Source organism: Thamnophis elegans, chromosome 9 (genome assembly GCF_009769535.1).
Source record: "Thamnophis elegans isolate rThaEle1 chromosome 9, rThaEle1.pri, whole genome shotgun sequence".
Taxonomy (NCBI): Eukaryota; Metazoa; Chordata; class Lepidosauria; order Squamata; family Colubridae; genus Thamnophis; species Thamnophis elegans.
This window is the reverse complement of record NC_045549.1, coordinates 26250594-26278220: the sequence shown is the minus strand read 5'-3', so window position 1 is coordinate 26278220 and position 27627 is coordinate 26250594. Positions and strand designations below refer to the sequence as shown.

General features: G+C 39.7%; 1 protein-coding gene across 1 annotated transcript in view; it reads right to left on the bottom strand.

The window, feature by feature from the left end:
* Positions 1–23619, bottom strand: part of AP1AR (adaptor related protein complex 1 associated regulatory protein) — a 30593-nt gene extending 6974 nt beyond the window's left edge. The window contains 8 exon segments of the mRNA XM_032224090.1: positions 4357–4430; positions 4785–4837; positions 8214–8312; positions 10001–10097; positions 12059–12084; positions 13785–13811; positions 16941–16989; positions 23231–23619. Of these exon segments, the coding sequence (XP_032079981.1) occupies positions 4357–4430; positions 4785–4837; positions 8214–8312; positions 10001–10097; positions 12059–12084; positions 13785–13811; positions 16941–16989; positions 23231–23310 (505 nt within the window). The 5' untranslated portion in view covers positions 23311–23619.
* Between the last annotated feature and the right edge of the window lie 4008 nt (positions 23620–27627).

The window sequence follows — 27627 nt, the reverse complement described above, 5'->3', positions numbered from 1 at the left end:
CAGGTTTGTTTGCATTACAAAAAGTATTGTGTTTTGCATATAATAAATTAGTAGCTACCTGGTCAGAGATCAACATGTCAAATTGAGATTTTAATATGTTAATAGCTTCCTTAACCTTTGTATCGTCTGGGTTCATTGTTAACTCCAGCTCTTTTCTCTTAATTTCCTCTTCCAGTTCTGTTCGTTTTAACCCTTGCTTATTTCTATGTGTTTTATTTATATTCATCAAAACTCCTCTCATATACGCTTTGCTTGCGTCCCATACAAATTCCATAGATGTACCCTTATTCATATTCAAAACAAATATTCAGATAGTAATTTTTTACAATCATTAATATACTTTTCATATCTAAATAAGTTTTCATTCAATCTCCAAGACCTTCTTGCCTGCACTACCCTTCCAACTCCATCCAAACTGGGTTATGGTCCGAAGGACCCTAGCCGCAATCTTTGTTTTCTTGACCCTAGAAAGCAAATCATTAGTGGTTAGATAAAATCAATCCTTGAGAGGGATTGATGCCTGTCCGAGAAGAAAGTGAAGTCATATTCCTCTGCATTTCTTTCTCGCCAAATATCTCTCAATTCAAAATCATCCATAATGTCAAAGAAAGATTTGGGTAACTTTGCTCGCATCTTGGTATTTAGGCGGGAAATCTTCTTATCTCTCTTAGTGTCTATCACTCCATTCCAGTCACCCAATAGTATACAGGAACTATAGTCCCACTGTACTAATTTAGCATGAAGATTTCTATAGAATCTATCTTGCTGTTGATTGGGAGCATAAATTCCCAAAAGTAATGTCTTTTTCCCTTCTAAGATTAAGTCTAAAGCAATATATCTTCCGAAGGGATCTGCTTCTATTAATCAGCTTTCATATCTTTTCTTAAGTATACAACTATACCATTCTTCTTTTCCATAGCAGAAGCTGCAAAATGTTGACCAAGTTTTGAGTTGATCAAATATTTTTGATCAGTTGACTTGATATGAGTTTCTTGCAAACAAATTACATCGTTCTTAAACTGTTTGAGATAATGAAATATTTTCTTCCTCTTCTGTGGAGAGTTCAGTCCGTTGACATTCCATGTTAAAATCTTAGTTGTCATCTTTGGTTGGTTGAAGCATTTTTAGAGCTTCCTGCACGGCCTGTTTAACCTTAGGTCTAGCTCCTCCCACTGCTTCCAGATTTGTTATTGTAGTTCCTTGATCGATGGCCGATGATTGTTGATGCTGTTGCTTTTTAGCTTGTTTCTCCATACGTCTAGTAGTCATGCGGCTAGGTCTTGGTTCCATAGCACCTTGCACTTCTAGAGAAGAGAGATGCTCCATCTTGTCTGGTGGTTGTGTAGTTTGCTGTCTATCCTGTCCTTCTTGTGGTCTTTCTCTAGGTCCAGATGGTGCAGGGTGTCCGGCCTTCAATATATTATAATAAAATCTCGGGCTTTCCATACAGAGTTGAGGCGGTACCTTTGCTTATCAAATGTAAATATGATGCCAAATGGTGCATCCCATCTATACTGTATCTGACGATTTCTGAGTTCTTCGACCAAAAAAGCGTAGTCTCTCCTGGCTCTTAACATTTGAGGTGGTATCTCTTTCAAAACAGCCAGGTCTTGACCGCCAATTTGAAGCTTAGTGTTATAAGACGCTTGCAGTACCATATTTCTAAGCTCTCTTGTAGTAAAATATATAACGACGTCTCGAGGAAGCTGCTTCTGCTTTGCCAGCCAGGAGTTAACGCGGTAAGCTTTGTCAATTTGCCAGTCTTGGTTGGTCCCTGGTCTTCCCATCAGGTGGTCAAAAGCTTCCGATAGGATCTGTTTCAGGTTCTCCTGTTTCTCCTCACGCAGCCCCCTTACTCTTAATGCGAACTCCATTTGTCGGTACTGTATCATAATAATTTCTTTTTCAGCATTTTCCACTTTTTGTTCCACCACCTCTGTTTTCAATGTCAAGTTAGCATTGGCATCATTAAGAACCTCTAGAGTATCTTCCACTCCAGAAATATGTTCTGTTAATACAGTTACAAGACTCAGCATGTCGTCTCTAATTTTATCAACCTTAGCCTCAAATTTCTCATACAGCTCCTGTTTAAGTCCTTTTATTTCACTTTTAATTTCTTCTTTCATTTCTTTTATTTCCTCTTTTCTCTCCTCTCTATTATCTCTAAACTTATCTTCCATTTTAATTGTCTGTGCATTAAGAGCCTCGCTTAGATTACTCAGGAAAAATTCTTTCGTTAACACATCCCCAGCAGGGGGCGTAGGAAGCGGAGGCTGCAGCTTTGTGCCAGGCACTGAGGATGTGCCCCTGGAAGTAGAGGGTGACGACTTCAAGTTAATATTTGGTTTTGAGGCCATTTCAAAATTTATCTGCCTACAGTTAATAAAACTCTATTGCCTGAATATGCAGCTTTAAGTAAAGAGACTTTTATTTTGAAGTTTAAGGCTTGGCAAAACTTTCAGTGAGTAAACATTGTAACAAGACCGTTCAGCAGATTCATCACCATTTAACTTCCAGATAAGCAAGGTTAATAAAGGAGTAAAATTCTTCTATTGTGAAACCAAAACATATGATAAGCAATCTCTTTTGTTTTGAATTCTTGTGAGGATTAGCAAAAAGTGTTCGTTATTACCGGAGAAACCAGCCTGCTCGGCGCCATTTTAAAAGCCTCTAAGTAAATAATTTTTCGGAGGAGAAAAAGAAAAGAAGCTAAAATGTTGATAAACAATTATTGTCCACGCAGTAAACGGATTCAGCTCGTGATAAGATTAAATCAAACAAAACTTTGAGCAGAGTGGGGGAGACCTACTTTGTCCTGCACAAGGCAGTTTGAAGTTCCCAGCACGGACAGCCGTTCTGCCTTGGGCTAGCCCCCCTTTTCCTTGCAAGCACAAAGCTGCAAAAATCGAAGAGCATTTGCCAGCAAAACAGTTTCTTCTTTCCTTCTTGCCTGAAGGATAAGAAAACCTGATAAGACGTCAGATGGAAGATCCTCTAAACAGGTACGTAGCCAGGAATTCGGAGGCAGCTGATTTTTTGCTGCCACCACCAGCAGGCTCCTCCCAGGAAGTCCGATCGAGGGAGATTATCAGTGGTCTTGTATGTCTTCCATTTTCTAATTATTGCTCCCACAGTTGATTTCTTCACACCAAGCTGCTTGCCTATTGCAGAGTCAATCTTCCCAGCCTGGTGCAGGTCTACAATTTTGTTTCTGGTGTCCTTCGACAGGTCTTTGGACTTCACCATAGTGGACTTTGGAGTGTGACTGTTTGAGGTTGTGGACAGGTGTCTTTTATACTGCTAACAAGTTCAAACAGGTGCCATTAATACAGGTAATGAGTGGAGGACAGAGGAGCCTCTTAATGAAGAAGTTACAGGTCTGTGAGAGCCAGAAATCTTGCTTGTTTGTAGGTGACCAAATACTTATTTTCCACCATAATTTGCAAACAAATTCTTTCCAAATCAGACAATGTGATTGTCTGGATTTGTTTTCTCATTTTGTCTCTCATAGTTGAGGTCTACCTATGATGTCAATTACAGGCCTCTCTCATCTTTTTAAGTAGGGGAACTTGCACAATTGGTGGCTGGCTAAATACTTTTTTGTCTCACTGTAGTTTCCAAAAACTAACTTTAGATATGTTGAGTGCAAAGAATCAGAACCACACATTAAGTTCTAGTTCAGTTGATTTATTGCTCATGTCTATAGCTCTTATCACTTAGATTTATATACCACTTCATAGTGCTTTATAGCATTTTCTAAGTGGTTTACAATCAGCATAGTACCCCCAACAATCTGGGTTCCCATTTTACCAATCCTGAAAGGCTGGAAGGTTGAATCAACCTTGAGATGGTCAGGATCAAACTCCTGGCAGTGGGCAGTATCAATACTGCATTCTATCCAATGGTCCACCATGGCTCAGAATCTAGTCAACTAATGGTCAGCACTAAATTGGTGCTAAACAACAGTTTATGGAAATCAAGAAGCGGCTGGACTTGGACGACTCATGGGAATGTACAATTACAGGATGAGTCCTCTCTTGATAAGCTCTGCCTCGTCTATATCATGGGGCTACATAACCCTCTCAGAGACAATAAAGGAACTACATCAGAATCTGCAAACATATCTCTCCAACATTTATCCTTTGTCAAACAAACATTTGTATAAAGTTTCCTAAATAAGGAAAGTAATGATGTCTTTCAGAAGCAAGGAGACATTGTTTGCTTCAAAAGGAATTGAATGGTTGCAATTCATAGTCATATAAGACATCATGGGCTGTTTTATGTTCACTGACATGTGGGTAAAATAGCAAATTACAAATGGAGAAATTGTAGAAAATATATAAATAGGAAACTTACTACTAGTGCGGAAAGCTTCATATGGCAGTTTTGCATTTCTCAAATAAGAATCCAAGTCTTCTTCTACCATAGAACTGTAAAAAGAAGTTATAACAAAAAGGCCTATGTTCAGAGGACATTTGGAAATGAAAACAGGTCTACTACACTGACAAAATGTTTTAACTTTGTTTTAATTTTAAGAAAAGTATGCTGCATAAGTGGCTGCCAAAAATTAGTTTATGGATGATTGTAAGTAAAATTGAAAACCTTATCTAGTACAATTGGATTTCTAAAAAAAATGGCATTAGCTTTTGTTTTGTTCTTGCCTTTTTCTATATTTCCTGTGAAATATGTAAGGTAATCAATTCTACTATTTGAAATTCAAATTTTAAATAGTTTCCGACTGTACTGCTTATTTAAAATTCCTCAACTTTAGTTGTTCCTCTTACCTTTGGGCATCTCCATGGTTTGCTTTCTGAGTTATTCTCTGCAACTTTTGTTGCTAACAAAGTAAGAAAAAGAAAAGAAAGAAATAGCCACTCAATGATAAGATCCTCCAAGTTAAGAGCATAAGCAATATTATCATAGCATATCAATTTCTAGGGTCAGTACTCAACAAAATAACATACTGGTATGTCTGTTTGCACGCCATGTCCGATATGTTTCTAATTAGCACTGAAATGTAGTAATGTAGTAATATAGACTGTCAAAAATTATCAGATCAGACAATTCAAATATGAGGGTGAGATAAAAATTAAGAATTAGAGAACTTAATCCAAGATAGTTAGCATGATGCTGAAATAATAGATCAACTCATTCTTGAAAAGATGACATTGTATGGTGAGGGCAAAATAAATACCTGCTTTTGAAGTGTAGAAAAAAGTATATTAAGGCATTTCCCTTGCTTGAAAAAAATGTATTTGGGCATTTGAACACATTTCTCTAAATGAATAATACGTAAAAGCAGCTTAGTATGTGGAACTGTTGTCCAAGTAATCATTCAATTCACTTTTAGGACTGGGCTTTTAGTATCTTCAGTAAAGGAGCCTTTGAAATAATGACATTTGTCACTTTTTTCTCTATAAAGGGCACAATCTAACAAGCTGTTTCAGATACCTGAGCATAGCATGTTTTTTACATACATGAGCAGCCTCCATTGTATCTTATTCTGTATAACCTTCCATCTAGCAAATATACTGTATAATTTCAATCATTATATTTTTTTTTTGGACCACTGGCCTGCATGCTACTCCATGACCTTAATGTGTTTTTGGTGTCCTAAACAAGTGATATAAACAGGAAAAATATATTATTTATTTGATGATGATAATGTATCTATTTATCTAGACAATTTATATGGCTGCCCACTCACTCTCAGGGACTCTGGGCAGTTTAGACAATAAAAACCCATATAAAAAGGGTAAAAACAGTAAAAACAATAACTCCCTTCTGACCACAACAAACGAGCCACTTGACGGGATTCACACTACACCCGGTTCCCCAGGCGCATGGGCAAAACTAGGTCTTCAAGGACTTGTGAAAGAGTGTCAAAGTGGAGGTGAGTCTAATCTCTGCAGGGATGATGTTCCAAAGGGAGGAACTACTACTGAGAAGGTCCTTCTTCTGGAGCCCGCCAGCTGTACCTCTTTAGGAAAGGGGACCAGCAACATTCCTTACCTCCCTTGCTCTGATGGTTTGGGTGGATATAACTGAAGAAACAGTCCTTCAGATAAACTTTTCCCAAGCCATGTAGGGATTTAAAGGTGACAATCAGCACCTTGAATTGCACCCGGAAGCAAATCAGCAGCCAATGCAGCTCCCACAGAAGACGTAACCCGTTTGCACACTTGGATCTACACAAAGCCATGAGGACAGCTGTATTTTGAACCAATTGGTGCTTCTGGATGCTTTTCAAGTTCATCCCCATATTATATTCTTTTATGACCCTGGTGTTCCACTCACCTTTGATTTGGAGTCCTTTTCAATAAATAAATAAACAAATAAACAAACAAATCCCCCGAGATCTGTTGAAACCTGGGCAAACAACAAAGATTTCTAACAATCTCTCTTCTCCTGATACACCTGGCTTGAGGGGAAAATTCCTAAATTGTTACTTTTTTGTACCTATCAATTCATAATTAAACTGCCTCGCAGGACTTTTAAAATCAGTTAAAGTATGTTATTATTTTGTAGGAGAGTTAAACAATAGTTTTGTTAGGCAATTAGTTAATGAGCCGGAAAATCTCTCAGAGGGCGATACAAGAACTCAACTTCCTCGTTTGCTCATGCGTATTTTTGATTACTGAAGAAGCAGTTTTAAAATGTGAGATCAGACATTATATGAGAGTTTATAACTTCTGTAGTGTGTAAAGACCTCAATTTTGACATTTGTGCTAGAAGCCTGTCTCAAAGAAGGAGCAAAAAACAACACAGGTAAAATGAAACTTAGAAAGCTTGAGCATAAAAAAATACTATGAAAACAGCGGAATGGAAAGAAATCAAGCTTGTTAGAATAAAAACTAATATTTGTTTATGGATAATTATAATGACAATGATTATATTCATATTCCAAAGAGAAGTAAGAATATACATGGTTATTCCCCACAACACTCTGAGGTAGATATAGCTGAAATGTATTAATATTAGAGAGTTTTCAGTAAATTTCATAACTAATTGAGATCTCATTCTATGTCTCCTGTAATATGAAATGTTAATGTCTATTTCCTGTTGGTTTTCAGATTTACTTTATGGATTACATTATATTTCCTTCCTTGCTTTCAATAATTTCCCTCTGCATCCTTAGTATTCAAGTTTTTTATTTTTATTTTGGAAAAATGCCCTTCCCCCTTTGTTGCCAGTCAATTCTAATAAGCCCAAGTACTGTATTTAGAACTGAATAGAATTTGTTATTGGCCCAGTGTGATTTGACACACAAGGAATTTGTCTCCAGTGCATAGGTTCTCAGTGTACATACAAGCCCCAAGTGATAAATCATGATCATAATCATCATAAAAGTACATTCATTATAAATTGTAAGATTTTACACTGAACTGCTAATTCAGAATTAAACATTCTAGTCAATTTTTGTGAATTAACAATTCTGCGGAAGAGCTTTATGTGCAAATATACACTGAAATATTATGATTTATCCACAAGTTAAAGCCAATAAATGCTGGAGTTTAAAATAGGAAGAAGGCAAGGATATTGGTGTACATGTTACCGTATTTTTTAGAGTATAAGACGCACCAAGATTTTGAAGAAGCAAATTTTTAAAAAAAGTTTTTGCACTCTGCAGACCTTCCCAAAAAAGGGCATACATGGCCTTTAGGAGGCTTATAGTGTGCTCATGGGGGCTGGAGGGGGCAAAAGTGAGCAAAAAACAGCCCGTTTTTTGCTTGTTTTTGCCCTCCCCAGCCCCCAGGAATACTCTGGAAGCCTCCTAAAGGCTATGCACAGCCATTTTGGTGAAGGGGGCAGGGGTTTGGGAGGCCAAAAATGCTGAAGTCAGTGTATAAGATGCAGCCAGATTTTCACCCTCTTTTTTGAGGGAAAAAGGAACGTCTTATTCTCCGAAAAATAAAGTACATTAGACAAACCATGGACAGGATTCCTTTGTCTGTTCAGCAATTTTTATTAGCCAAAAGAAAAAACTGCAAATCAGAGAGCATTTGCAACTTGTCTACATAGTATGAACCATAATTGTAAAAAAAAATTGGCTTAGTTATTATAGCCAGCATCTAGTGAGAGACTAGAAAAAAAAATAGAAACTGCTACAAACCAGTGTTAATGCTGAATGTTTTTTTAAAAAGCACATGAAACTAAGAGGAAGATATAAATAGACACTCTAATACATATATTTTGGGGTCTTTTCCCCTCACCTCCAAGAACTTTCTTTGTTTTGCTGCCCTGGCTCTTTCACGCTGCACAGCATATAAAGTCTCCTCTTCTATTCTTAACTTCTCCTCTTGTATGGCTAACTGTATATGAACAAAATAATAATGGTTAACAAAAGAAAACCTAGCTATCTCTCCTATGAAAGCAAGTGCACTAAAAATCTAAAACATAAAATATACTAGTATTTTAAAATAAAGTATTTCCATATTTAACAAAACTTTTAATTGTACTATGCATGCTATTTTAATTTTTTTTTTTAGTTTAGTTAGTAATGCCTTATTCTAATATACCTTTTTATGTGAGCTGTGGGCAGACATTTAAAGCATGTTATTTAACGGTATTAACTTATGTCAAAGTAGAAGACGAAAAATTGTCCTTCAATACTGATAAAGAATAAATATTGGTAAAGAAGTAATAATTACTTCCATTCTAAAAGTAACAGAGTTGAGCCTGTATTCAGGCAGCAACAAACATTTATCCATGAAGCAAACAAGTTGCTTGGTTTAAATTGAAGCAGTTGCTCTGAGCCTGAGGCAACTATTTTCAAACTTGAGTGCCTTCATATGCATGATATCAACAGAAAGCACAGTTATTTACTGTTGGAGTTACCTATTTTGACATGTTTTTATGCTTCTATCTACATTCATAGATGTAGAGTTCTAACTGCAACATATGGGAAGAAATCATACCAGATTAAATTACACAGCATGCACAAGAAAAAATAATGAGAAATATTTTTGTTACACAACACATTTTCAGTACTTCAACTACCCAAAGGACAAATTTTTGCATTTCCCCCTGTGTTTATAGTATTATTACTGTAAAGCAGAATAGCAGCAAGGTGTCTTCTATTAACTGTTTTCCCATGCCAAGTAATTTTATAATAAAGGATAAACAATTGATTATTGATCTTATTTCTATCTTTCAGAGTTGTACTGAAATGGACATGTACAATCTTTTTCATGGTGGCATATGCTATTACCATGCTCTCCTGTTTTCTTAATACATTTCTAAATTACTGATTAACTAAAAAATTTCTGGATACATTATAGTAGTTTAAAGCAAACAATTAAGTAGCAGTAATCAATAAAGTATTTCATAAAAAATAAAATTTATTGATAGAAAATTAGCTGAAAATAACAACAAATGTTACAGAATGGGAAAACAATATTAAGGCAGGTACCTGATATATCTCCATAGGATGATAGCCTAAGAACCTTTCTAGCGTTTCTCTTCACAGAAAAAAAAATACAATGCTGCTATTTGAAGATACTACCCAATTTAGACAATTATTCCAGACTTCAGAAAGCACTGATTTTAAATCTGGGTCCAAAGTTTGAAGCTTTCAATGCAGATCAAGTGGCGCATGAGGAGAGGGTCACACAAAATACTTAGGAGTTAAACCAGAATTTTGGGAAGCTTGAAATGATTTTGTCTACTGGGCCTTTGAATAAGAAATGACTGCACAAATATTTTGTCCTCTCTGTACCAACATTTATCTAGCACTCCAAGCTAATGCCTAACTGCTCCTTTTATACTAAATTTTAGTAACATTTATCTAAACCATTTCCCTATGAATTTACTTTCATTCATGACATTTCTGCTTGGTATTTTTCCCTACTCGCTTAGTCCCTTTAAATTCAATTTTACAGTATCCACATTGGATGTTTCACTCACAAAGTTTCCACCTCCTATCAGCCAATTATGAAAACACATTATTTATATGCTAATACAAATTATATGTCCATGCACAAAGAGTTATTATGCTTACCTCTGATTGAAGCTTGTCATCTAAAGTTCTCTGTTTATCAGCAATGGAATTATACTGCCTTTCTTGAAGAGCAGAAATTTCTTCTTCAGTCAGGGGTCTGAAGAAAAAAAATAAAGAGTGCCATGCCTGTCATTCTGATTGCCTGAGGAAGAATGTCAGTTTCAGTGTTTAAGAATTAGAAGGCTAAGAATGTGTCGAAATGCAAATCTTACTGAGGCATCATTTCTGAGCCAAGTAGTCATTATAGGAGCCATGACGGTGCTGTGATTGGAAGGCAGTATTGCAGACTAATTATTCTGACTGCCAGGAATTCGATTCTCACAGGTTCAAGGTTGACTCAGCCATCCATCCCTTTGAGTTCAGGAAAATGAGAAGCCAAATTGTTGAGGGCAATATGCTGAGTCTGTAAACTGCTGTGAAGCATTGTGAAGCAATATATAAGTCTAAGTGCTATTGCTGCAGTCAATTAAAAAAAAAAACCAAGATCCCAACAAGAGCCAGATTCAACCTCACATCAAATAGAGAAGTGAAGTTTGGAATATATTTTGCTTATATTTCAGTTTTACATCTTATTACTCAAATTATACTGAAACAGAAAAGGCTTCACAAGTAGTTAGCATTTTAAATAATTTTTAAAAAACATATAGTATACAATTGCTTTTATATAGTGCAATTCCTTTTTGTGGTATTTTTTACTAAATTGACTGTGATCCATGTTCTTTTATCCAATTCACCACTCTTTCCACTGTGGGACTCTAAATTAAAGTAGGGCCGAGCAATCACATTAACTCATCCAATGAAAGGAATTCACCACAAACCAAAATGGAATGGTTGGGATTGGATCATGTCCAGCACCAATAATCACTATCTGTTCTGGACAATATGCACAAACCAACTCCAGAATGTTTGGATGTTTGTGAAGGAGAAAAATATAATGTTTCAAAAGAAAAGTAAAAGGTATCACAGCTGAATTGCTCCATGCTGCACATCTATATTTACCATCTTCCTTAGTAATTAGTTCCAATTTCTTGTTAGCAAGTTTTCCCAAACATTCAGTGGGAATCAGTCTCCTTTTGAGATAACAATAGTAATAACACTTAGATTTATATACTGCTTCATGGTGCTTTACAGCGCTCTCTTAGCGGTTTAGAGTCAGCATATTGCCCCCAACAATCTGGGTCCTCATTTTACCCTCCTCGGAAGGATGGAAGGCTGAGTCAACCTTGAGCCTGGTGAGATTTGAACTGCAGCTAGCAGTCAGCTGCTTATTAGTAACCTATGACTATCACTAAATGTTATTATCTTATGATTCTTGATGAATGTATTCTATTTTATTTTTCTTTATGTACACTGAGAGCATATGCAAACAAATTCCTTGTGTGTCCAATCATACTTGGCCAATAAAGAATTTTATTCTATTCTGAAGTAGCCTGCAGTACTGCATTGTAACCACTGTGTCACCTCGGCTTTTTGAAGCTTTCAATAAGATAAGACACATTGTGACCTTTTGTGTGACTGATAAAATGTTCTTCACCTCTTCATGAAAATCATTAATGAATATGTTGAAGAGCATTAAGACAAGGACTGCATACCTCAGTTTACTTTAATGAGGAGTTACTGATTACTGTTCTTATGGAACAATTCAATAGGTTAAACTACTTTTCTGAAATCTAATATATCCATTTCATACTTTATCTTAACATCAAGAATTTCACAATTAGACATTTTCTGTTAAAGTCAGAAAGTTTTCCTTATTAGTCAGAGATAACCATCTTATGCTTTTCTGTAGACCCATGAAGAAGAAACTTTCCAGGACCATAGCTAGCTGAACTTGTCTTACAAATGATATTCCAGTGATTAAAAATAACTTTCTATTAAATATATCTTCTTTAAAGAACTAACATTACAATCAAATCAGTATTTTTGATTTCAAAAATGTCCATTTGCTGAAATGAATTAAATTGAAAAAGTAGATGATTAAAAAGAATGAAGTAAGGAGCATACATGAGAGAGCGAAAGTAAAGCAAATCAATACATACTATAAATATAAATTCATACCTTTGGTTGCTTCCTGGACTTTCACCCTGTTTAAAAAAAAGTGCTTTTTAAAAATGAACCTAAATATTAAGTTACTTTCAAAATAGATCTGAAATATATGACTTTAAATCCCCCAATCTTTTAAAATATCAAATCACTATAAAACTGTCAAATTACAATATTTAGAAAAACACCTACTCATATATTTTCAGGCAACAATATCTAAATCCTCCTTCTATTCTTCCCTGAACTGGAACTGCAATTGTGTGAATTTTTAAATCAGATTGATCAGCAAATCTAAGGAATGTACATTTTAAAGTAAATATAAATTCTTTAATGGGATTATCAGTTGATCAACAGATGTGTTATTTTTATTTTATTTCAAATTATATCTTAAGACACCGAATTGTTCTGCCTCTTAGGGTTACACTAAATGTCACAGAAGCAAATCTGTTTAATCACAGGACTGATTTCTCATGTTTAGTGAGAAACTGAATATTCATATTCACTCAGAACTTCTCAACTATAAAGACAGCTGTTAGGGATGAGAAAGATCACAAACAAGATATGAAGTTTATCTTCCTTTACCGAATGAGAGGATTTATTATTCTTAAAATAAAGATCTGCTTTACAAAGAAAATATTGGATACTGCGTGGCACGACAAAACTGCGGTCCACTAAAGCGTGCCCGATTAAAGCGCGTACCTGACGTCATCAGCAGCGCGACAAATACAACCGCGGAGAAAAAAGGGCACTTTAAAAAGCACTTTTAAAGCAAGCCGATTCACGTAAAGGTAAGGGTTAGGTTTAGGTTTAGGTTTAGGTTAAGGGTTAGGTTTAGGGTTACGTTAAGCGTTAGGGTTAGGTTTAGGGTTAGGTTTAGCGTTAGGTTTAGGGTTAGGTTTGGGGAGGTTAGGGTAAGGTTTTCGCGTTAATTTTAACTTTACCGCTCACAGCGTGATGTTTTCGTCGCGCTGTGATGATGTCAGGTACGCGCTTTCGTCGAGCGCGCTTTAGTCTACCGCGGTTTTGTGGTGGAACCGGATACTGTGCTAATCTCTTATACAATACCTATATCCACATTAAATATATTATATATGTATCTTATGATTAATTTATATAGAGGGTGCCTACAAAATTTTCCATCGAAGTAGGTCAGAGGCATGGGAAATGGGAAAAAGCCCATATAAAAGGCTTCTAAAATTGAATCCTTTCCTTCCTTCCATCCATCCATCCATCCATCCATCCATCCATCCATCTATCTATCATCTATCATATTTCCATCCATCCATCTATCCATCATCCACCCACCCATCTATGTATATATTTGTATACACTAAGGTATATAAAAGGATTGGATCTTTATAAGCATCCTTTTGAAAAAGCCAACATTATTATTTTCCCTGGTCCAAGTGCTAAGTTTCCCCCAAATAATTATTACATAACACTATGAACATTATATAATTTGTCTAAAAAGAACATAATTTAAATAACACAGAATTGTGATTATTCTTAAAGCATAGCGTATAACATTTCCCCATCATTCTGCACAGATGCCAGAAACTAAAGATAGTAGTGCAATTCATAAAATTAATTCTAAAAACTGAACAAATCTTAGATGTTACGACTTCTAAACAGTTTTCCAATTCACTATACTTTTAGTTGTTCTAATTTCAAATACCTTAGAATCTCATTTGCATATGTAATACATCTACTGAACTTAATAAGGTCAGTATGAAGAACTTACTTCATCACTTTCCACTAGGTTTTCAAACTGAAAATAGATACAATATTTCAATTAATCAGCACAAGTAATGTGTTTAGTGAAATACCAAATACATATCTACTTCAGGCAAAATAACTGTGTTGTGTAATAAAGCTGAGCAGCTATATTTTAATAAAACCTGTAAATTATTATTTTAAATTTAAGTACATGGTACAAATATATAATTTTGCTAATATATATTATATATAACTTAGATATAATAGTTAACAATGATAGAAAAAAATATATTGCTCAGTTTTATCTTTAAATTAATAAATAACTGACTATGGATTAGTATTTGTATTAGGAATATATAAATTTATTCCACTTTGTGTACAGATAATAAAATAACACCAAACAGTTTTTATTTGATTCATTAAATAAAGATAGTAAGACTGACCTAGGATCTAGGGCACTTTTTTGCTTATTTATTTTCCTTATTTGAATGCAAACTATTTGCTAAAATCTTTAAATTTTTATATAAGACCACCAGATATTCTATGTACATATGATCTAATTTGGGTACAGCTTTGCCAAAACCTTGGGCTTATCTCTGGTTCTACTGAACATAGCTTTCTTAAGGATAGAGACTATATATGTAGCAAAGTCAATTAATATCTCCTAATTTTAGCAGATATTTATTTGATTTTGCCTGTATAGAAGTCCAAAAACAGTTTAGAAACTTGTTTTAAATATTTTAAACTGTTTTCAAATCCTATCTAAAGTACTTGTAGATATTGTAATCAAATCTCAAAAATATTAGAAAGTCAAGTCTTTTTTTTTCTGATTGGTTTGGGGATGAAGTGTTATGATGCCCAAAAAAGAGTTTGAAGTTTTACTTTTTTGAACAGCTATAAAACAATAATAAAACTATATTTAAATCAAATTTAAATCTGAAAAATATTCTGATGTTATAAATATATAAATATATATAAATATCTTATGCATACTATCATTGTAAATTGTGAATATTTTATTCCTTTATTTGCATTGCTGTACCTAATTTCAGTCTCAACTCATGCCCTTCCCCATTTGTACAGTTATTTATTAATCTTCTGCCATATAACTACTTTATAAATAGCCAGATGAAGACATTGAAATAAAAAATTAACATGGTACCGTGTTTCCCCGAAAATACGACAGGATCTTATTTTCTTTTGCCCCATGAAATATGGCCTTGGGCTTATTATCAGGAAGGGGTTATTGTTTTGGGGTTGCCGTGTGGCTGCTCCCTTGCGAGCGGGCTCCCTAAGAGCTGGGCACAGTCTCAGGGGCGAAGCAGCCATGAGGTAACATGCTCAAGAACAGCCGCCCAGTAAATCCCCTCTCCAGCCGGGCAGAGCGCCATTCACTGACCTAGGAGGTATCACTAAGGTGCCAAGCCATGTGGCGCTCTGCTCGCCCCCCAGCTCCCGCGGCTTGGCACATTCGGGATACCCACTAGGTCAGTGCATGGAGCTCTGCCCGGCTGGAGAGGGGGAGTGCGTGAGCGCCTGTTCCGTCCCCAGCCTCACCAAGCCCTTGCGCAGCTCTCCCAGGACACCGCCGCTGGCCACCTGCCACCACACTCCGAGCATAACTTCCAAACTCCAAAACTCGGGGCCGAGTCTTCCAGCATCGGCCACTCTAGGAGTGCTCTCTATGGTGGGTCGGCTGCTGGAAGACTCTCTGTCCGGCCCCAAGTTTTGGAGAGGGCAGAGCGCCACATGGCTTGGCGCCTTAGTGATAACCCCTAGGTCAGTGAATGGCGCTCTGCCCGGCTGGAGAGAGGATTTGCCGGGTGGCTGCTCGTGAGCGTGGTCACCTCATGGCTTCTTTGCCTGAGGCTGTGCCCGGCTCTTCGGGAGCCAGCTCGCAAAGGAGCAGCCACCCGGCAACTCCCTCCTCTGGCCAGCCAGAATGCCACTCCCCAACTTAGTGGTATGCCGAAGGCGGCAAGCAACATGAGCACCTTTCCCCCCTCCCGGCTCCCGCAGCTTGGCACCTTTGGGATACCGCTAGGTCGGTGAGTGGTGCTCTGCCTGGCTGGAGGGGAGGAAGGTTATTTTCGGGGGTGGGCTTATATTTTTGCCCAAGCGAAAAATGTGGCAAGGCGTTAGTTTCGGGACAGGTCGTATTTTCGGGGAAACAGATTTTGATCAACTTCCCTAAACAAGGTACCTTAAACGATTTCCATGAATTAATATTTGAATATTTTTAATATATCCAATAAGTGTAAATTTTTAAGAGCATCTTTAACATTTTAGATATGATTACCTTCAAATAACTAAGGTATTTTATGCTAATTTTGTGCTTGATAAGCTCTATAATATATTTGTATTTTTTTTCTATATTGATAAAGATTGTTTTCAATTTAGTAAGATTCATGTATACACCTATCAAATCACCAAAGTTCTTTAAAAAATTAAATGGGATAAAATTTGAATTAACAATTAACAAAAACTAGATGATCATCAAACAAATTAACTTTCATCTGAATTATTTTAAACTATATTCCTTTAATATTCTTTGGGCTATTGTCTAATTTCTGCAGCAAATTAACCTAGGAAAAGCAAAAATATTGGTGACAGAAGAGTTTTGTGTGCTTAGCAGCCATTTACAATCACCTACATGCAATAGTTCACTGATCTTTTGATGTTTGAAAATCTACTGATAACTGGAAGTCACAGATTGTCTTTAGCCATGTCTTAACTTTTCTAATGTTTGACTTTTGCAGCTTTGGGAAATTATACACAATAATGAGCAAAAGTAGAACACAAATATTAAGGAACCAAAAGAGCTCAAAGAAGCTGGTAACTTGTCACCACCTTCCATCCCTTTTACCCAGTCACATAATGGAACATACACAGTTCATAACTGAATGAGTGTTATTAGATGTATTTTATCCCAATATTACAGTATTTAATGTCTTCTTTGCATTTTAATGAACATAAAACATAGTGTATTGTGATTTTAATTATTGTCATTGTTAAGAACAGACTGTCCCAAATTGATGTGATTGAAATTAGCAACAAATAATTTTAACTACTCAAAATTATTTATTTATTGCATAATGTTTCAGCCAGCAAATCTGCAATAAGAAAAACATCATGCTAGTTTCATAATATGACTATAGTGGTATTTAAAATATTTACTTACCTCTATAGTGAAATGTTCTCCTGTTGAGCATGTCCTGAAGTACTTTGATCTAGAATATAAACCAACAGAATTACTGCTATATTTAAAAAATCATCAGAATAATTTTTCCCTTGTTAAAATGTTTAATAAACTCCATGTGTAATATTGTATACTGTACTTTTCAATACTTTGTCATGAGAAGACTGCACAGTTACATGCCCCTTTTGTAAAAAAATACTCTTTTAATAAAAGCTTGATCAGTCTTTCTTAGCAAAGAAAGGCATGAAATTAGAACTTGATTCCTAAATCCAAAGTTGCTACCATTTGTGCATTGCTAAAAATATTCTGCAGACAGAGTTTACATATCACATTACACCATGTTTGTTTAGACTTGGTTTTCTGAATAAATCACAATTTATTACATTAATACAAAACTAATACAACCTTGTGGCAGTGCAAAGCAATGGGTGAGCGAAACAACCATATACAAGCCTAATTTGGAAACAATATATATCTGAATAATTGAAAAGAAACACCTAGCTCTGCTGTATTGCAATACTGTAATTTCTGCCAGCACATATTAGCAGAACAGCAAAGTATACAGTTGAATCTCCTTTCCTATCCTTCTAGAAATAAAGAATTAGAAATTACCGGTCTATTTTGCAGAACACTAATTTATCTGTTCTCAAGTGAATAAGTAATGATGCACTGACCTGTAAAGAAGGGATTGGTACATTCAATATGATACTATGAAAGAAATTATTAAAGACAGTAAAGTTTGTCTATATGGTATGTAAAAATGTGTATCAGCTATAAAATGGGCGTTGGTTTCTATCTGATACGCCCTTTCTCAGGACGGTGGAGACATCATCCAGGTATGGGTATGATTCCATCAGGATCCAATACGACTGGGTCTACAAGTATTAAAGGGATGCCCATGAGGCCTGGAAGCCACTCGCTCCTCAGAGCATCCATGCCCTCAGCCCCTGGAATCGCATAGTGTGCAAAGTACCTTTGTAGCTGATTGTTGCCCTGGGAGGCAAAGAGGTCGAGTACTGGAAGTCCGAACCTGACGGTCAGTTGCTGGAAGATGAGACGATGTAAGCTCTACTCTGCTGGATCAATGTGCATGCGGCTGAGGCGTCTGCCTGAGTGTTTTGGGCCCCCGCTATGTGCTCGGCCTGGAGAGACAACAGGTCTCTCCTGGATTTTGTCCCCCCCTCCCTTGCCGGTTTGTGTGTGCTTTGGTGGTGGTATTGTCCATAAGGACGAGCACGTACGCATTGGCCACGAGAGGTTCAAACCGAAGCAGGGCGAGAAACACAGCTCTTAGCTCCAACCAGTTGATACTGTTCCTCTGGTCGGAGCGTGACCAAAGGCCTTGGGCCATGTGCGACAGAATGTGAGCTCCCCAGCCTTGCAGACTTACGTCCGTCGTTAGAGTGATGCATTGGGGTCGCAAAATAGAGATCCCTGTTCCACGGCAGGGGAGAGCCACCAGCACAGGGATTGTCTTACCTCCGAGGTCAGACAAATCCTGTGTGTCGAGCAACTGCAGTCTGCCTTCTGATACGGGAGCAGCAGCCATTGGAGCTGGCACTGTGGAATCTGGCCCACGGAACGATGTGGAAAGTGGACACCATCTTTCCCAGAAGTTGAGACAGATGAATGAGAGGAAATAAAAATGGCCGCCACAGACTTCGCGCTCAAACCAAACGGCCACCCGGGTAGACAGGGCCCTGAGGAAGGGCTGAGGTAGCGAGCCAACAAGGCAGCTTAGCACTAGGTAATTAGGCTGCCCGCCAAACGCTCCGACATCAGGAAGTGGAATTTGAGGCTGTAAGAAAGACGCTGCTGAGGCGGCAAGAAGAGGCAGCAGCGTGAAAAATGCCCAGCGCTCCGCAATTAGAAATGGCATCTCAGGCGGCACGGCTGCAGCGATCGTCTTGTCAGCCGGTGCGGCTGCAGCAATCAGCTTCTCTGGCAGCGTGGCTGCAGCGATCGGCACTTTGGGCGGCGTGGCAGCAGCGAGAGACAATGAAAGGAGCCTGAGGGAAAACCTCGTAGGTTGGCCGCCAACTGTCTCCGCTGCTTGAGCAGCTGAGTCAGGGAGAGGCACGAGCCTCCTAGAGGCTGCAACGTCTTAAAAGAGCAACCAATTAGTGCCAATCGTACACAATTTGAAAGAAAACCAATTAGAGAATTTTTGGAAGAATTTTAGAGTAAAATGAATTAATTAGCAAGCAGAGATAAGGAGACACAGCTAATTGAGGGATCGACTGAGTCTATTTCTGGGGAGGAGGAGCCTCGTGGGCATGTCTTTAATACTTGTAGACCCAGCCGTATTGGATCCTGACGGAGTCATACCCATGTCTGGATGATGTCTCCACCTACTAGGAGAAAGGATAAGTATTTTTTAATCCTTTACTCCTTCCAGAAAAAACCTGACTATATGGAACAAGTAGTGACATGGAGGGTGATTGGTGAATTGAAAAATCCACTCTTCTTTCAGAGAAAACTCTACTGTGAGCTCTGGTGGCTCAGTGGTTAGAATGCAGTACTGCAAGCTAACTCTGACCACAGCTATAAGTTCGATCCTGACAGGCTCATGTTGACTCAGCCTTCCATCCTTCCGAGGTCAGTAAAATGAGATCCTAGACTGTTTTTAAAGAAAGTGCATGATGCCTATTACTTTATGCAAAATAAAGGAGTATTATAAATTTAGTTATTCTCCAGATAGGATAATAAAAGTACTCCCAAAGCTCTAATTATATTTATCCCCATAAGCACTTAAAAGAATAATGTTGTGATTCCTCTGGGGGTAAAATGAAAGTTGACAATGAAGAAGCTGAAATTACACGACTGAATTTCTAATTATACCTGCAGCATAAAGAAGACTCCTTTACAACAAACAATTTAAGCCAAAGGCAGCTATATAATAAACCACAATTATATCAAAATGAAATAATGTCATGATATCATACAAATGAGATGTGTTATGAGATCTGATGCATTTACTTGTGGGCATCATGGTGCACATATTGTCATTTATTCCCTTGAAGACATCACAGAAATATAACCTATATAGTGATTAACATAATACAGATGGAGATCCACCCATCTGCTCCCCATAAAGTACTGAGGCTACATGGCACCATTCCAAAAGCGGGGTCCATTTTGGAGAGGCCACAATTCACTGTGGCTGTTCCCAAAATGGCACCCACTTTCATGACAGCACCACATGGCTTCTGTTTAGGAAGGTTGCCTGGTTAATCAGCTTCAAGGAAAACTGGCTGATCTGTCCTTTGGCTTTCGTATTAGAGTATACTGTTTGCTTCCTGAAGGAAATCTATAGAGAAGGTAAGTGGACTAAGCTGGACTGAGGGTCTGGGAAGGAGTGTGTGGGAACTCAGCAGGGTGGGAAGTGGAGCAGGGGATATCTCTAGGGTGGCAGAGGTCCTGGGAAGCCATGTGTGAGCTAGGGAGGTGCTGCAATGTGGGCTTGGGTATGCGCTAGGATTGCCAGTGCTTTTCTCTACCTGAATCACTCCATGCTCGGACTGCATGATCCATGCAGTTACTTAATGACAATGGGAGAGCAGGGATTGCAGTCATCAAGCAAAGCAAGCATGTAGACACCTTGCTGGATGATCACAAGTTCTAGACCATTAAGTCTAGAACTACCTATATTAGCACAGAGGTTCACAGGGGGGCATTAAACAAAGTCCTATAGGCTAAGAGCAGGGGTAGTCAACTGCTGATACTGACTTTTGTATCTCTGTTAGTAGTAAAATTTTCTAACCGCCCACCGGTTCCACAGTAATGGTGATTTATAAAGTAGGGAAATAATTTTACTTTATAAAATTTATAAAGCAGAGTTACAGCAAACCCCTACCGCCCACCATGAAAGCTGGAACTCCTACTAGTGGGCGGTAGGGACCAGGTTGACTACCACTGAGCTAGAGGTTCAGCTAGGTTACTAGCTAGATGCCTGATGATTACTCCATGCACAGAGACAGATATCATTATTTCATCAGTTTCCAAAAAATCATAGACAAAGTCTCCTCATGAATTATGAGGATTTTTTTTTACGATCTTGCAAACAAATCTAAAGTGAAAGTAAGTTAGGAGGCTGTAGACCAGTGGTCCCCAACCCCCGGTCCGCGGACCGGTGCCGGGCCGTGGAGTACCTGGCACCGGGCCGCGGAAGCCGGGTGTTCGCTGTCCCAGGCGGCCCCGCTGCGGGGAAACGGAAGCCCCGAGAACAAAACAGGCGTCAACGCAGAGAACGGGAGCCTCGCAGAAACAGCCCTTCGGGCGCTTCCTCTGCAGCCGGAAGCTTCAGCGGCCAAGGCGGCTCCGCTTGAAGAGGCTCTTCGAAGCTTTTTCCGGCGCCGAGAGGAGGGCTAACCCGCCCTCCCTAGCCAGGGCTCCGGCTTCGCCACATGCGATGCTCGGCGCATCCCCCGCTGCTGCATGGCCTGCGAACCCCGGCAGCTCCGCTTTCCGGCTGCAGCGAAAACGACAAGGCACCTGCCGAGCGGCCCCAGCCCAGTTGGCAGCGGGCATACGGTCCCAGCCCAGCAAGCCTCATCGCAGCGAGGGGCTCTTGGGGAAGCCGCCTTGGTCGCCCCCCGACCGGCTAATTTGCAGGGCGAGGCTTCCCCGGATGCAGTCCCGGCGACTTCCCTTCGGCTCGTCGGAGCTGCCCCGCGGCCAAGAAGTAGCCGGGAGGGCGGCCGCGGCTCCCCTGGGCGAGGCCTGACCGTGTCTCGGGAGGCACCCATGCGAGCACGGCTCAGCCGGCAGCCGGGCGGGCCTCCGGAAGCGCCGGCGTTCCTCTTCAGTGGGATCGCCGAGAGGCCGAGGGCAGAGCCGCTCCCTTCCTCCCCATGGAGCCCACCATGGGGAGGGGGCGAGGAGGGAACCGCCGCCCGTCCCGGCAGGTGGGGGCGGCGGTTCACCGGGGAGACGATCCGGAGGTAAGCACGGCTGACGACCACGCCCGCCCACCCACCTCCTTGCGGGCCACTTTGGCCTCGGCGTGCCGGAACTTGGACACCCTGAACAGGCTCATGCACCTTTCCCCGCACCTCTGAAGGACGCCGACCAATGACCGCCCTCTGGGCTAGTGCCCAGAACCGCTTCGCGGGAGCCCTGTGGGGGGAGGGGGTGGGCAGGCAGGGTCGCAGGGTCGCAAACAACGTCCCCCCACCCCTGCGCGCGCTCAGCGGGCCACGGTAAAATTATCAAAGGCTGACTGGTCCGCGGCGATAAAAAGGTTGGGGACCACTGCTGTAGACAACCTAAACTGTATGGTTAAAAAAAAAAGTTAACATCAACTACCAGGAGGGTCATATTCTGAATTATTGTCCCCTTTGATCCATAGGAGGCCTATGAAAATGTCGTAATAAGTGTGCTCATCAAAAGTAAACTGTTTATACCTCCCCACTTCCTTCTTCATAACTTAGCTATCCTCAAATAACACTGCAGCCTTTGAGAGCTGTATGCAACGAAATTTCATCTTAATGTGTGCCGATTAGTGTACATTAAAAGTGACAATAAAGTTATTATTCTATTCTATTCTATTCCCTATGGGGCAAATAGGAAAGGCTGCCACATTATTATTAGTTTGCCGTGAACACAATTAAGCACATACCTGAATTGGCCTGTAAGTATAGCAAATGAGACCAAAACCATTCATTCACCCTACACCACCAGACTTTATTAGAAAGGCCACGTGCAAGTCATGAGAGCCCCTAGACACCACTGGATCCCATCGTTTCGCTAAGACAACCGTCATCACCCCTCTTTTAAATTTTTTAAACCTATTTCGTTGTATACATAATGTACAATGACAATAAAGGCTATACTACTATTTTCAGTGGCTGCCTGTCTTTTGGGGGAGGGACCTTCGATCCGCACTTAACTGGCAGCCCATTGCAGCTCCACCGGACTAAAAGATCACTTAACTCTACGCCGCAGAGGCCAACCTGATACCTCCGGAAACACCGCCCCCCCCCCCCCCCCCCCGCCCGGGCATGGCTAGAAGGCCTTTCAGAAACGACTGCCCCGCTGTTCGCTCGGATTCAGATAGACTGCCGGTGAACGTGGAGGCTTTATTCCACCCTCCCGGTTAACAAAGCGCGGCGTCGAGTTTCTAGCCGAATTCCCCTCTTCCAAGGCACCTCGAAGCAAAGCGGCGAGGAGGGCTCTGCCTTTCAGTCACAGGCCGGCCTTTCCTGAATTCCTCCCCCGGAAAGGCGGAATGGAAGTCAACCGGCCCAGCCCTGACGTCCCACCGCGCTTACCCTCCTCCTCGTTGGAGGCGCCCCGCTTCCCGTCTCGGGAAGACCCAGCAACACCACTGCGTCGCCCAGCTGTTGCCCATGGCATGCTGAGAGAGGGGCGGCCGGGGGCGCTCGGGTCACCCACCGACGTAGCGCCGGAATCGGTTACCACAGTCCCTCGGCGGCGAGCGGAAGAAAGAGGTGGCGGGGCAACAGCTGTGGCGGCTACGGCTCTCGGGCATGGAGGAGAAAGGGACACGCAGCGGAGATCAGCCGTTACGGCGGCGCAGCCGAGGAAAGCAGCGACTCCGCTCCTTCCTCCGCCTCATGGAGCTCCCCCTCCCCTCACGTTGTGACGGCGAGCTCGGCAGTCGCGTGCGGCCGTCAGCCACGCCCTCGAATCATTCACCACCCGGGGCTGGGAACCGAAATGGCAGAGAAGCGCATGCGTAGACCGAGACGTTCTGACTCCTCCCTTACTGTTAGATGAGATAAGAGTGTGATCTCACGCTGGGAAGAGTTGGAAGGCTGGTGTCTGTGTGTTTTGCGGTGGAGGGGACAGCGGCTGTTGGATACCGGGATTGGATGAATAAAATGCTTCTTATTAATAGCCACAGAGGATGCCGGGAGTCCCTTGGCGGAGTCCCAAAACTTGCTTTGCTTCCGAGACTGCATTCAATCCATATTGATTGCTTTTAATCTAAAAAATATTATTCCGGTTGTGATCATTCGGGGAACGGTCAATATATATATATTTTAATAATATTAACAGAACAAATTATTTCCAGGCATCTTCACGATATGATCCATCTGGAATTAATTTAGTTGCTTCTTACTCATTTCACATATTGCTGGAACCAACAGTATAATGAAATAATGGTGTTCAGAGGCTTAGTTTTTTTTAAAAAATCACAAAGGGCGTAATAATTTCAAAGCAATGGATTCTATGTGACAACTATTATCAGATCCACAGAGAAATCTAGCAGGTTTTATAGAGGCAGTATTTTTCTTTTCAGTCTCAAGTATTTTTATCAGTGTCTCAGCCCATTAATCAAGCCAAGATGAAGTTTAGATTGAAAAAAAGACATTTTACTCATAAATCCTCAGAATTATAGGTGATAATCCCATTTATTTCTTATAATCCAAAATTATCTTCTAGGCCTAGACCAATTAAGTTGACTTCATGATGGGAGGCCTGAAAGGCAGATTTTTAATTTTTTTTCCAGAATACTGCTCTGAAATAGCTTGTCTAAAATTTTTTTATAGAAAGCAGCCAGCATTTTCATAATTCAACTTCAGAGGTATTAGAAAGATAGATTACGATGCTTTGTAATTTTTTTTTCTTTTTTCCCTTTTTTTCTGCTATTACAAGACTAAAAGATAAATGCTCTAAAAAGAAAGGAATCAAGAGGAAGAAAGGAATCTATTTAACAATGCTACACAATAAACTATATAGGAAGTCAATCTCAAGATCCTATCAGGCAGGCAGTATTAAATCAATTTTATTTGGAATTTAGTATCAGTGATTCTAGCATTCCGTTGATTTTTCTATTTGGCCCTTTTTAGATTAAATGCTTACTGTACTTATATATTAGATTGGCGCAGTGGTTGAGCGGTTAAGATGTTGGTTTGAGACCCAAGTGACACGCGACAGGGTAACCTCTTGTCCTTGCTCTAGCTCCTGCCAGCCCAGCAACTTGCTTTCTAATTTTCCCATAACCGAAGGAGAAAATCTATTACAACAGAATTTTAAATCTTCAGTTGAATTAGAACACAAAGAAATAACCAACGGATTCTTCATCAACCTGCCCCAATCAGGAACCATTTGGCTGAAGACCAAACGTAAGTCAGGACATCTGATTATAAAGACAGAATCTCAATTATAAAATCAGAATCTCAATTATAAAGACAGAATCTCAATTATAAAGACAGAATCTCAACAACTATTCAGTTTGTTTGTGGTCTGCAGAGCGAGCTATCTTACTTCTGAAGATGCCAGCCACAGATGCTAGTGAAATGTTGGGGAGACTGTTGGTTCCTGAAGCCTAGCACTATCCAGGCTCAAGGTACTTTATTCCCAAATAATTGAATAATAGAGGTTTTGCCATCTTAAACCAAATCAATGTAACTGTTCAATGGTTTGGACTTAATTCTAGAAGGGTGCTTTAGAGTATATAAGGGTATGAATGTAGAACATATTTGCATTCGTTTTGCATCTTTTGCAGCATCTTTTCCTGAATTAGGAAGGCTGGTTTCTGCAGCTGTTGTGCAATCCTGGGAAAAGGTATATCTGAGGAGTTACTATGTCCATATATACCTCCATACATTCTAATATACCGGTATTTTTTAAATCTTGAGTGTTATGCAGTCCTACAAGTAGAATAAGTTAATTTTGACTACATTTATAACAACTTTGAAAACACATTTATTAGCCCCTCTCCTTTCTGAACTATAGTTTGCAGCATATAAACAAAGAATCGGGAAAATATATATTTATATGTTATGTTGCATAGATCAGAACCAGTGATGGGTTCCAGATCCTGTTCCAAATGGTACAGTTGGAACGGGCCCGGCGTCGTCCACATAGACGTGCATGCGTCTTATTGTTCAGTGACGCCTCTGTGAGCCTCCGCCACGCTCCAGTTGCTCAGCAGAGTATTGCGCAGGCGCTATACGTGCTGTGCATGTGCGCAGAAGCGCCAAAGACTTTAAAGACAGGTAAGGAGCAAGGACAGGCGGGTGGGCCTTCTGGAGCACCATACTGGAATGGTACCTGGTGCTCCAGGCAGGCTCCGATATGCCCGTACCGGGGTGTACCGCCTACAACCTACTACTGATCAGAACAGTACCAAAGATAGCTGACCACACAAATTGCTTTGCTCATGGCTGTTGCTCAAGCAAATAAGCTCTCAAGCTCATTGATGTTTAGCAAACAACCAGTTTTAAATTGCAGATGAGAGGCAATAGGTTAAGTTACTCTTATTAGCTTTGCTCTGAATTGAATGTAATAAAGACATTCTTTTAGCACCAGAAGGAAAATGTATGCTCCACCACTAAAATGAGAATAGAATAACTGTGCCCACAAGAAATCCTCTGAATAGTTTCTATCAAATATGTTCAAACTTATTTCATTGATTGTAGATGTTCAGGACTTGGGATTTTTTCCTAGTCAGAGTTTGTTAAATAGTTTTTTTCCCCAAGGAAAATATCTCTAAACCAGGGGTATCAAACTCACATCGTCACAGTGGCATCACATGACGTATCGGGATATTTTCCCCCTTCACTAAACCCGACGTGGACATGGCTAGCACCTGACACATCTGGCCCATAGGCCAGGAGTTTGAGAGTCCTGCTCTAAACCAAAGAATACAGTTACGTCATAATTATCAAGAGTTTGTTAACTGCAATAGATAATGATTGTTTTAATTAAATTGACTCAGCTGCGGTTGATTGTGTTGTCCAAATCTGAAATAACCATTAATGCATGGTTAAACAGCAATTATTTCTTCATGGTCCTTCAATAGTGTCTCCGTTGTCTTTTTTGAAACTGCACAATTGCCTGCGGGCCTGCATTTTAAAAAGAAAGGCTGGAGAAAAAAATAGATTGGGAACAAGGGCCAAAATGTGAATTGACGCAATTATGGTTTTTGTGTGCTTTGCACACAAAATTTGTAATATAATTTGCAACCTATGAATGAAATCATTGTACAGGTGGTTGGGATATTGATCAAAACGAAGGCAGTGGGCAAGTTATCTAGCACTGATTTGCTTTATCATCTGCACTGTTTTCTTTGGCTGAAAGCTTTAACCGTGAGGGATTCTAAATCGTGTTTACGGCCTTTTCTCTATTACGCCTAACCACAGCATAAACATTAATTTTTCAAAATTATGTATCTTCTAGCAGTCAGCAAAATGTGGCAGTTTTGTGGAAACAATCTGTTTCAACTCAAATATTTAGGAAATATTGCCATCAAATGACCCCTAAGGAGATTGTATCAGCATTCATGACATAAACATGGCCTATCAACATTTTCTTTCTGCCATGTTGTCATGAATAACACTTGTTTTTCCATGTTCCATGCATGAGAAAAAATCTCATTTTGTTTTTCTGCAAATCATAAATGGCCCCTGGGTGGCAGCAAATCAATACAGAGGAAGTTTACTGTCTGCCCAATGATGCAGTAGTAACAGAAACAGAGGGAACAAAACAACAACAGAACATAGGCACAAAAAGAAAAGAAATAAGCAATCCCTTCTAAGAAAATATGAAGAACCCTGCTGGTTTATAGCCAGTGGCCCATCAAATTCACTTTTCTGCATTGTATTCCACAGTAGGCAATCAGATCCATCAAGATGTTTACAAATATGAACATGAGCATGATCTCACCTCTTCCATCAATGCATCTTAGCAATGAGCA